The sequence below is a fragment of the Bos javanicus genome, chromosome 13, assembly GCF_032452875.1.
Source record: "Bos javanicus breed banteng chromosome 13, ARS-OSU_banteng_1.0, whole genome shotgun sequence".
Classification (NCBI taxonomy): Eukaryota; Metazoa; Chordata; class Mammalia; order Artiodactyla; family Bovidae; genus Bos; species Bos javanicus.
Window position 1 is genome coordinate 15,780,166 of NC_083880.1, and position 12,641 is coordinate 15,792,806.

The window sequence follows — 12,641 nt, forward strand, 5'->3', positions numbered from 1 at the left end:
CCTGCCAGGAACTTGACACATATCATTGCTATTATAGCCCCTCTAAAAGATGGACACCAAGACCTTCATTTAGCAAGTGATGACAAATGAGGTTCATAAAGGGTAAGTAACCCACTTGAGATCACATGCGAGTCAGTTGTAGGGTCGGAACTCAATTCCAGTTTAGATGATCCAAAGGACAGCACACCTTTCCCCTACTGCTGGTAAGACTCATTCTAGGGATTCTTTACATTTTTAAAAGTCTTCATAAAGAAGACATCTATTATTTCAAATTGAATATGTATTTCCAGCCCTAATGCCGTATTTACTCCCGTACACACCAAATCCAATGTGATCACTCATCTTGAAGTGTTTATGGTTTTAAAGAGAAAACAGCAGGGTTGTCAAATGAGGGTGAGTTGAGCCTTAGGAAAAACAGTCAGCGATTTTTAGAAAATTTAAATGGTAAACAAGCAAGGTGAGATTGTGGGTAATTAGATCGTGTGGGATCAGGGAAGTACCACAAAGAAGCGACCTAGCAGAGAAGGACGAGCTTCTCTGCCTTCCTGGGGGCTGGCTTGCCACGGAGGGAATGGGCTTGAGCACAGGCAGCAATGGTGGGGAACCCTGCCCTTACCTCACCAGTCCTGCCGTCTTGCCTTTCGCTCTCGCCTGTGCGTAGAGAGCTCGGCCCACGGTTTTCTCCTTAATAGAACTAGTAAAAGTTGTGCCATCCACAGTCCTAAAAAATGACAGAAGGGTCACAGTTGGTCTGAATAGAAGCACAATGAACAAACAAGCCAACAACCCAACCGGGTGGACTTAATGAATTATTAATCATTTTGCACCTGGAAGGAACCTTCAAGTAGAGAGACATTTGCAGGTTTCATAAAAGGAGTTTCTTTATCTGGCAGTGTGATTTAAGGTAGATGAGGTAGGCTCCTGTACTAGAAGCTTTCTCTCCCGTATTGTTACTTGTGTTTAAGATGCTTCTTCCCCAGCGTTCACAGCAGCACTATTTACAACAGCCAAGACATGGAAGCAACCTAAGTGTCCACCAACAGAGGAATGGATAGAGAAGATGTGGTACATATACACACTGGAATACTACTCAGCCCTAAAAAAGAATGAAATAATGCCATTTGCAGCAATATGGATGGGCTCAGAAATTATCAAACTAAGTGAAATTAATCAGACAGAGAAAGTCAAACATCACATAATATTACTTATAAGTGGAATCCCCTCCAAAAAATTGATACAAATGAACTTATTTACAAAACAGAAACAAACTTTGAAAACAAACATATGGTTACCAAAGGGGAAATGCAAAGGGGAAGTGATAAATTAGAGTTTGGGATTAACACACACACCACTATATATAAAATAAGAACAATGACCTACTGTATAGCTCAGGGAACTTTACTCAGTATTCTGTAATAACCTATATGGGAACAGGATCTGCAAAAGGATGGACATATATAGTTGTGTAACTCGATCACTTTCCTGTACACCTGAAACTAACCCAGCATTGTAGGTCAACTATCCTCCAAGGCAAAATTTTAAAAAATGTTTCTTCATTTTCCAGGTTTACCCTTTGGATTAAGGGTTGTTCTCCTGTGCATCCCTTTGGAATGACAAACGTGCCTAGGGCTGTGATTGATAAACCACTAGCTATCTGGCTGCCATGTGGTTTATAGGGTCATTCTTCCATGTATTAAGGATCCTTTGAGGGTGAAAAAAAGCAAAGAAAGATGGAGAAAAGTGCTGATCCATCCCTGCCAAGTGTGTGTTTCTCTTTCTAACATCTCTCCGGGGGAACTCTGCCCTCTCTTGTCATCTCTGTCCCTACCTACCTTACTCTTCACTTGCTGTCACCTAATCTGTTCCAACAATGATTAGTCAGAGCAGTCCGATTAGAGTTTTTGAAGCAAAATAGAACATATGGCCTCTCCGTAAGGAAGTGGGAGATTACTGCCATAGAGACAGGCTTAAGGATATTTTCACTCATTAGAAAAGAAAAGCAAATCCTTTGCAAATTCTGTTACTCTGAACAGAAGCAAATTATTTGGTCCCACCCCAAGATGACTCCGGAGAAGGCAATGGCACCCACTCCAGTACTCTTGCCTGGAAAATCCCATGGACGAAGGAGCCTGGTAGGCTGCAGTCCATGGGGTCGCTGGGAGTCGGGCACGACTGAGTGACTTCACTCTCACTTTTCACTTTCATGCATTAGAGAAGGAAATGGCAACCCACTCCAGTGTTCTTGCCTGGAGAATCCCAGGGATGGGGGAGCCTGGTGTGCTGCCGTCTCTGGGGTCGCACAGAGTCAGACACGACTGAAGTGACTTAGCAGCAGCAAGATGACTCCATGTCCAGTGGGTCCACAACTCTGAAATCAAGAACCCCTGGAATTGCTGACCAGCAGGGTCCACTCTGGGCTTCCCTGGTAATTTACGTGGTAAAGAATTCGCCTGCCAATGCAGGAGACTCGGGTTCAGTCCTTAGTTAAGGAAGATCCCCTGGAGGAGGAAATGGCAGACCTGCTCCAGTATTCTTGCCTAGGAAATCCCATGGACAAAGAAGCCTGGTGGGCTACAGTCCAGAGGGTAGCAGAGAGTCAGATAAAACTTAGCAATTAAACAACACAAAGATGCTGGGTATAGAGCCACGAAGAGTTGAGGCACTAAAGGTCCACTCTGAGAGGGGTTTGATCCTGGGAGCAGAGCATATCCAGTTTCTGGTTCTGAGTGGGAGTTACTCACATGGAGAAGTTGGAGATGAAGGCTCCTTTGGGGATCTGCACGTCAAACACGACATTTTGAGGCTGTGGAGAGTGGTTCACCACTTTGGTCTGGATAACAGTGTTGGCCACTCGAGAAGTAATAGTAGACTGGACTTTATAACTATAAACAGTCACTTGATCAACATCTTCCTGAAATCGGCAAGAAAAATCAACTGTACTCGGAGAAAAATGACAGAACTTCACTGCATATTTGATGATAACAGTACAGAAAATTCTAAGGCATCATTAAGTATATAACTCAGCTTTTATTAAGCATTCTCCTAAATTCTTGGGATATCCTGCAGGCAGAAACTCGCTCTTGTTTTAAGAAATCTTGAGATGCCTCTACAGCACTGTGAGTCTATTAACAATGATTCTGAAAGTTGGAATATGAGGAGGAAATAGTTGTGGGGAAGCAAGATTGGATTATCAAAGTGCAGGAAATAACTCTGAATACAGGGCCAGAGGGCAGGAAAGGATGCGGGTGTGCAGTGTAGAAGGGGAACCCAGGCACTCCTGGGGTACAGTGGAGTGGAACACACAGGCGGTCCCCAAAGCCCCACACTGCTACCTACCTTTCTGAACCTCATCTATTGCAATTTCACCTTTTCCCAGTCTTCCTGTTGTTTCCCAAATCAAAACAAACTATGAGATATAGTTTGAACAGGAGAGCTAGGCTTCCCTGGTGGCTCAGACGGTAAAGAACCTGCCTGCAATGTGGGAGACCCAGGTTCGATCTGGATCGGGAAGATCTCCTGGAGAAGACAATGGCTACCCACTCCAGTATTCTTGCCTGGAGAATCCTGTGAACAGAGGAGCCTGACAGGCTACAGTCCATGGGGTCACAAAGAGTCGGACACCACTGAGCAACTGAGCACGCACGAGAATGCTGATGGATATGAGTGAAGAACAGAACATCTCGCAGAGGGCATTTTGATGCGGTGACTGGTCCAGCATTGTGGACCTGGCTCCCAACCCTTCTCTATTGATTGAAGGCAGTTCCAGTACCCATATGCTCAAAGACAAAGCACTGAAAACACACATCTTTTAGGAGGTGCCTCTAAACTGCCAGGATTGTGGCAGTGATGGGACCCACTGGTTTCTGCTTTTTTTTTTTTTTCCAAAGCGTTTTACTTATTTCAATACTAGGTATCATTTTCCCCAAACTTTGCATCCAAGATTAAATCTTTCAACTGGTGAACATCCAGCTCACCTCAAGCAAAGATAAAACCCAGGCTAAGCTGTTTGTCGTTCCTCCCCCTTAACCCAGAGCTTCTCACAGCTGCTGTCCATTCAGACTATGAAGCCAAGGAAACAACTTTCCTTTTGATGTCTTCCTGCCACAGGAGGAACTACAGTAAGCCCAAACATACATACGGACCTTTGAGGTGCAGCTGCAAATTTTCAAAGATGCGAACGAGCATCTGGTTCCAGCAAGGAACCGGAACGTGTGCCATCAACATCAGGCATGAGTGAAACCGCAGCTTGCCCTCCGTCTCCTGTTGCTGACGACCCTTCGCCCTACCGTCTCCCACCTCCTCTCCCTCCTCCGTCAGTACCGCTTCTGTCCTGTTCACAGTCCCTGCATGCCAGCTCTTGTACTGGACCACTGTACTTCTCAAGGTACTGTACTGTCCGATTAAAAACATTCTTTATTTTTTGTGTCAGTTTTTTTTTTTATGTATTATTTGTATGAAAAGTATTCTAAACCGATTACAGTGCAGCCACATACAGCTGGCTGTGTTGGTTGTGTACTTAGGTTAACTTTGCTGGATGTACAAACTCACTCTTGGAATGGGGCTTGTTTGTACGTAGGGGACTTACGGTACACCAAACGGCTCAGGGAATCGGGCCATTTCCTGATTGCTGCTAAGTCGCTTCAGTCGTGTCCGACTCTGTGCGACCCCATAGACGGCAGCCCACCAGGCTTCCCGGTCCCTGGGATTCTCCAGGCAAGAACACTGGAGTGGGTTGCCATTTCCTTCTCCAATGCAGGAAAGTGAAAAGTGAAAGTGAAGTCGGTCAGTCGTGTCCGACTCTTCTCGACCCCATGGACTGCAGCCCACCAGGCTCCTCCGTCCATGGGATTTTCCAGGCAAGAGTACTGGAGTGGGGTGCCATTGCCTTCTCCGATTTCGTGTTTAAAAGTGCCTTTTCCACACTCACGAAAGCTGTTAGGTGTCCTATTTTAAATCAAAACCATTATGTTGGAATCAATATATAGTTTTTATTCCAAAAAAAAAAAAAAAAACCCCAAAACCTGTGTTGTTGGCAAAACTTGCCAAAGTAAAGAAAAGGAACATTTTCAGCTCCTGGGGACATCTCTCCTGGTTGCTTACACACTCCACCCTCTTATGCTGAATTTTAAACACACTTCCAAACAGATTTGGGCAAACAGGTATTTCGAAAGTCAGGTAAACACTCTTGGTGCTGAAGACAAAGAAGGCAGCCGTATTGATTTCTCAGTAATAGGTAACAGAAAAGTCATTCAGACATCAATTTTTAACAAAATCAAAGTACACTTACCGTCCTTTCTCCAGATTCTCCAGAAATACTTCTCTGTGAAAGGAAGTTGGATAAAATCATTCTTTAGAAGCGTGTTGCTTACTGCTTTGAGGGCAAAAACTGTTTTCTCTGTCAAGAAACATTTTCTCCTTCCATACTGAGCTCTGATTCATTCACTGGAACCGAGACATAACTATCAAATATTCTTGAATGCTAGTTTCCCCTGGGGTGCTTCCGTGAGTAAGTGTCTCAGCGTCTCAGCTGTCTTTTGGTGGCATGCCCATCATTCTCTGATACAATGTTAAAACCAATGTTTTTAAATGAAAATATTCAACTGAGCTCATGCTGAGTAGCACAGATCACCTTTATCCTGTAAAACCACCTTATTAATTCAAATAAAAACATCTGTTTGCCTGAGTGTTTTCATAGCAGCAAAATTCCTTCAAACCCAGACAGTGGGAAGGCATGTCTGTCTCTTCCATTAGACGCAGCAACATGGGAGCTGTAACGCATGGGTCTTCTCCTTGGCGTAGCCCCTGAGTTAAACATGGTAATTGGCAGATGGAAAATCCTGTATTCTAACTGCCATGCTAGAGATTTATCCACATGAATGACTGTCCTGTGGCATGGAAAGCGGGCTGGCTTTAGAGCGATGGGTGAGCATCTAATGTCAGACGGATTTTAAAGTAATAATTCAGATGTAGGTTAGTAGAGCTTAGCTTGCCTGCTTTGGGGTGAGCTGAAATTTTCGGGGGTGTTATATGACATAGTAAGGCCAGCGGTTGCCTTCTTTTAGACTTTTTTTTTTTAAATTGAAGCAAGGTTTATTTACAATGTTGTGTTAGTTTCAGATGTACAGCAAAGTGATTCAGTTATTTCTACATATCTATTTTTTGTCAGATTTTTTTCCCTCAAAGGTTATTACAAAACACTGAGTATATTTCTCTGTGCTATATAAGTCCTTGTTGGTTATCTATTTTCTTTTTTGGCCATGCTGCCCAGCTTCCAGGATCTTAGTTCCCCAGCAAGGGATTGAACCTGTGCCCCCTGCAGTAGAAGAACAGAGTGCTAACCAGTAGACAGCCAGGGGATTCCTGGTTATCTATCTTATATACAGTAGTGTGTATCTGTTACTCCCAACCTCCTAACTTATCCCTCTCCCCCTTTTCTCTTTGGTAACTATGAGTTTGTTTTCTATGTCCATGGATCTTTTTCAGATCTTCAAATCCAATTCTCAACAGTTCTTTAAGTTTTGTCTTTTAGATGAAGACCCTGACATGAGGATTTACCTATGGGGTTTCTTTTTTTTTCCTCTTAAATCTTTTTGATGTGGACCACTTTTAAAGTCTTCATTGAATTTATTATAATATTATTCTGTATTACGTTTTGATTTTTTGGCCGCAAGGCATGTGGGGTCTTAGCTCCCAGACCAGGGATTGAGCCCACACGCCCTGTACTGGAAGGAGAGATCTTAACAACTGGAGACGGCCTCCAGCATGGCTAGGTTGCCTGTGCTCTCTGAGCGGCTCCCCAAAACGCTAGTGACCGTGACCAGTGGGGGAGCATGTGTGGCCCCACAAGGAAGCCACAAAATATGTCCTCCTAGGAGGAAATTCTTCCATATATGACAGTAAAACCATCCCATAATCTTAAGCTTTGAACACGTAGCCACGTATTGTTTAAGCGAACAACATGACCACTGCATTCAGAGATGGACAGTCATGTGGAGGTTTCCCTTCATTTCAGCAGAACTGTGTTTCTCCCAAGTATAATACTACTGGACTCTTTGCTGCTAAGAAAAACAAGCTCTTGAGAAAATGTAGCAAAAAGCATCTCAGTCTTTTTTTTATTTTTTTTTTATTTTTAAACTTTACAATATTGTATTAGTTTTGCCAAATATCGAAATGAATCTGCCACAGGTATACCTGTGTTCCCCATCCTGAACCCTCCTCCCTCCTCCCTTCCCATACCCTCCTTCTGGGTCGTCCCAGTGCACCAGCCCCAAGCATCCAGTATCGTGCATCGAACCTGGACTGGCGACTCGTTTCATACATGATATTATACATGTTTCAATGCCATTCTCCCAAATCTCCCCACCCTCTCCCTCTCCCACAGAGTCCATAAGACTGATCTACAGTCTTTTTCTTATTTTTTCATTCATGATCTCTTGCACTTATTTTCCCTTTTGGAACTGAGGTTTACTGTACCTGATACCTCCGATTCTCTGGCACAAACTGGAATTTGCCTGGAGCCAACTCCACCTGGTCTCCATAGTCTGCAAACTTAAAACAAATCAGGATGTTTATTTCCATCAATGAAAGAAAGGCAGCTGGTGATAGGCAAATAGTATTTAATATATTATTTTGTCTTGTTTTCTATATTTCTGTGCAATCTCATTTTTTTTCATATAATGTCTTTTTTTTTTAAATCAATAGCTGATTTACAACGTTTCAGGTGTGCAACAAAGTGATTCAGTTATATATGCTGCTGCTGCTGCTGCTAAGTCACTTCAGTCGTGTCCGACTCTGTGCGACCCCAGAGACGGCAGCCCACCTGGCTCCCCTGTCCCTGGGATTCTCCAGGTAAGAACACTGGAGAGGGTTGCCATTTCCTTCTCCAATGCAGAAAAGTGAAAAGTAAAAGTGAAATCGCTCAGTTGTGTCCAACTCTTTGCAACCCCATGGACTACAGCCTACCAGGCTCCTCCATCCATGGGATTTTCCAGGCAAGAGTACTGGAGTGGGTTGCCATTGCCTTCTCTGATTATAGGTTGAATATTACAATGTATTGAATATAGTTCTTATGCTATACAGGAGGTCCTTGTGTGTATTTTATACATAGGAGTGTGTATCTGTTAATCCCTAACCCCTAATTTATCCCTCTCCCCTTTTCCCTTTGGTAACCAAAAGCTGTTTTCTCTGTCTGTTACAATGATTTCTTTAATCTATTTGTTTGCTGGTTATATCTTGGAGGTGAGTAACTAGGAGTTAATATCTCCAAACTTGGTGGATGCAGGAATTCATTTTTAACTTTGCCTGAAGATGACAAGGAGGTACCTGGGGGAAGAGTTGCGATGATCTTAGTAGCATCAGAAATGTCTACTAAGATGTTAGAAATGTCTGTATGAAAGGAATACCAGTAAGTGACTGAAAAAGCACAAGCACCTTTAGAAATCCTGCCTCCAATTCCTGGCTCAATCAATGAGGCTTCCAACACACTCTGGTGGTTTCTAAAGTGTTGGAAAATATGATCATTTCTAGGCAGACAGAGTGATTTTTTTTTCTTGCAAATATGCCATCTTGTTCTTTGGCATTTGTATACATAATCCACCCTGTATCACAAGCCGCTGCATCTTCCAGGATATTCCCAGAATACATGTGGCTTTTCTAGTATCAGAATAGCTCTTATATGACTTTCAATCCAAGACTTTCATCATGCTGAGGATGATCAAGGGTCTGAAGGGAAGACCATGAGCTCCTTGGGAATAATTCCTATACTCTGCCCGCTGCCTCATCCATCTTCCCCTTTAACAGGAATATTAAATGCCCTTAACTTGGAAATCACTGTTCACTTAGGTATAACAAACAACAGTCCTTTTTAATTTTTTGGCTGTTCTGGTTCTTAGTTGTGGCATGGAAGATCTAGTTCCCTGACCAGGGATTGAACCCAGGGCCCATGCATTGGGAGCTCAGATCTTAGCCACTGGATCATCAGCTGTTTGTTGTTGTTCAGTCACCAAGTCATGTCCGACTCTTTGCAACTGCATGGACTGCAGCACACCAGGCTTCCCTGTCTTTTACCATCTCCTGGAGTTCGCTCAAATTGATGTCCATTGAGTCAGTCGTGCCATCCAACCATCTCATCCTCTGCTGCCCCTTTCTCCTTTTGCCTTCAATCTTTCCAGCATCAGGGTCTTTTCCGGTGAGTTGGGGAAGTCCCTCAACCAGAGTGCTTTGAAAATGGCTTTTCTTATACTCTTACGTAAAAGACTAATAATGGTATTTCATAATAATAGTTATGAGAGCTAATAATTATCAAGTTCTTGCTCAGGTTCGCACTGTGCTGGGTAGTTTACAAATGCCACTTAAACCTTATAACCATCCTTTGGATCAGATCAGTTAATATCCCCAGTTTCTGAGATAAGGAGAGGCAGCTGTACTCCATAAGTGCTACACTATGGGGCCAGCCCATGAACTCAATTCTCATGAAAAGCCCATTAATGCTTTAAAGGGTAAATACACATTTGAGTAATTTCAACAGCGAACACTTCTACTCAGATGAACTTTATCATAAATTTCTAACCCTCACAGGATACAGTCCTTGAACAGCAACAGGTAATAGGTTTCGCTGGTGGCTCAGATAGTAAAGAATTCACCTGCAATGCAGGAGACCCAGGTTCAATCCCTGGGTTGGGAAAATCCCCTGGAGAAGGGAATGGCTACCCACTCCAGGATTCTGGCCTGGAGAATCCCATGGACAGAGGAGGCTGGTGGACCACGGTCCATGGGGTCGCAAAGAGTCAGGCACGACTGAGCGACACTCTATTTACCAAACTAACAGAGGGGCCTACAGCAAGGAGTCTTCTGGAAGTACTTACTTCTGAAAGTCCATTGGTGGGGATTTCAAAGCCTCTCGATTCAGAAAGGAAGCAGCAGAGGAAAAAGCACGTGAGCCCCTTCATCGCGCTGGGTGTCTCTGCCCAGCTCTCAGGCGGGGGGTCTGGGGGGGAGACCAGTGTCCCCTGAACCACGATCAGAGAGGCACAGCAGAGCAGTACAGTTGGGCTTTAAAAAGAAGAAAAGAGAAGAGAGCTCTCAAACTTTGCTCCAAACCAGACAAATATTTGTTCTGGAGTTCAAACTTAAGCTCTGGGGGTGGATCAGATGCCCAGAGGTTATTCAAACAGCCAAGCCAGAGGCAGTCCCTGGGCTGTAAGAGCATGTCAGGGTCAGATGGATGTGCGGTATTTTTTTTTTTTCCCTTTCCGCTGATTTCTGTTCATCTTAAAATCAAAGAGATCTAAAGGTCAGTGTCATCCTCTTTGAAAGACCAGGTGAGGTGAAAGACCGAGAAATTGAGTCAGATGGGAAAAACCTAAAGTTAAAAAGTTTCTGGAAACAAAAGCCTAAAGTGAAAGCAGGAGGAATTTAGGGAAAGGAGGAGAAGAAACCCCAGAGTTTCTGAGCAAAGCACTCATGAGCAATGCGTTTTTCCGTCTGCCTTTGATTACCGAGAACCTATTTCATGAAAGAACTGGGTGAGAAGCAGTGTGGGAGGCACGCCCTGCAGCGAGGAAACTTTGGGAACATCTTTGATGAAGAGAACAGAGTCTGTTCCCACTGCTTCCAGTCAGCCTCACTCAGGTCGGTGGAAAATCAGCTCCCCCTAGTCCCAGAACCAGGGACAGCCCAGCCTGGAATCCCTTCCTGCTCACGGTCAGGAATCCTAGTAACAATGATAACTAGGATTCATGAAGTTCTCTGTGGTATCAGTCTCTTTTACTTGCATTAACTTTAGTCCTTTACTTTTCAACTATAAAAGAGCCATATCAGGTGTGTACTACATTTATCTCCATTCACAATGGCGGAAAAGAAGATTCGGTAATTGATTCCCCATCTCACAGTCAGCAAGTGGGGACTTGATTCAAGGTTGAGAATCAAAGTTCAGTAGGTGCCGGGAGAGGCGCCCTGGGTTTCCTCCCCGGGATCGGGGTTCCGGGTGTGAATTTACACTAAAGTTTACCTGTGGTCCCCAAGCTGGGTGACCAGTCTATTTGATGAAACTGTTTCTTGAGCCTCTACTCCAGATATCTGCTTGCACACAGCCAGGCTGTGGACCCCAGTCTGGCCAGCTCCCATGTCTTTTCTGGCAGTTTCCTTTACCAGGATGGAACTACCGCCTTTCTGTCCAAAGTTGTTTGATCCAGCACCTGGTCAGGGAGCTGCTGCTGAAATAATTTCTCTAAAAGTTCACTAACACAAGGGAACTTGCACCCCATGAAAACAGGAAGTCTGTGATGACCCGTGTGACCTGTGACGTAGGGCTGTTTCTACCAGATCGGTACTGACCAGACTCGGCTGCTTTCCATGGCCCTGACACTCACCGCGTGGATTGCAGTGAACCCAGGACAAACACATCACTTTTCTGAGATTGTCTTCTGGTTTGCTTTAAAGGGACACGGCTTAAAGTTTATTTCAAAAACAAGGCAAGTGGAAAGAGAAAATAAAAAACCATGCCAAAGAAGATAAACTGACATTCAAATAACGCAAGATGATCTTTAAAAAACTACAAATTTGTTAAATCCAAGCACGTGCCCAAAATAACTGGGAGTGTTGCTTCAAATGTACTATAAATGCAAATGGATTAAATGTATCTGTAAGATTATGAAGGTTTACTGATTTTTTTTAAAAAGTTCAAATTTATGCTGTCTCTAAGATTTACATTTTATCTCCAAGGGACAAAAGCAGACTGAAAGTTGAGATTGCATTAAAATCTATCTTATTTTTTCTAAATACTTGAAAATGGGGGTTACAAAGATGGTATTGGGTTAAGACAGACATTAGAGCAAATAATAATAAAAGAAAGAAGAGAATTAAATCTAAGATTATTAACTACGTGCACGTTGTTGTGAAGTGCCTCTCTCTAGAAATTGTTCATCTAGCAAAACTAAAACCCTGTCCCCAGTAAACAATAATTCTCCATTCTGCCTGGCCCCAGCTCCTGGCAACCACCTACTACTTGTTTTTCCTATGAGTACGATCACCTTACATACCTCATGTAAGTGGAATCATCCAGTATTTGTCCTTTTGTGACTGGCTTATTTAACTTAGCATAACGTCCTCAAGGTGTGTTCATGTTGTCATTTACATCAGGATTTCCTTCTTTATTTATCAGACGTCCCTGGCAGTCCAAGTGGTTAAGACTTCGCCTTTCAAAGCGGATTTGATCCCTGGTCAGGGAGCTAAGATCCAAAAAAAGACAAAACATCAAACAGAAGCAATATTGTAACAAATTCAATAAAGACATAAAAAAAAATGGTCCACATAAAAAAAAAGGCTGAATATAATCACCTACTGTATGTATATATCATATTTTCTTTATCCATTCATCCTACCGTGAACACTTGGCTTGCTTCCATTAAACAAGTATATTTTAAATTTTCCTCTGTGATATTTCACAATTAAACATTTAAAAAACAATTTAAAGAGCAAAGAAAACTGATTCCAAGTCAGTTAAAATATTTTCAGCAAGGAATACAGGTAACCTTGGCAGAACAAAGAAAATCACTTGTTTTACACACCACCTATTTTTGTTTAAGTAAAATAGAGGTCTAAGCTAACCAGATAAATCTATTAGTTGAAGACAGAGCAGCGTT

General features: G+C 43.0%; 1 protein-coding gene across 1 annotated transcript in view; it reads right to left on the reverse strand.

Annotated features, from left to right (window-relative positions):
• The window catches only part of ITIH2 (inter-alpha-trypsin inhibitor heavy chain 2), a 32,217-nt gene extending 22,124 nt beyond the window's left edge, over positions 1-10,093 (reverse strand). The window contains exons 1-5 of the mRNA XM_061435749.1: positions 9,864-10,093; positions 7,474-7,548; positions 5,288-5,320; positions 2,742-2,911; positions 617-721 (exon numbers count right to left, since the gene is read on the reverse strand). Coding sequence (XP_061291733.1) covers positions 617-721; positions 2,742-2,911; positions 5,288-5,320; positions 7,474-7,548; positions 9,864-9,947 — 467 coding nt within the window. The 5' untranslated portion in view covers positions 9,948-10,093. The remainder of the gene's footprint in view (positions 1-616; positions 722-2,741; positions 2,912-5,287; positions 5,321-7,473; positions 7,549-9,863) is intronic.
• Positions 10,094-12,641: the final 2,548 nt, after the last annotated feature.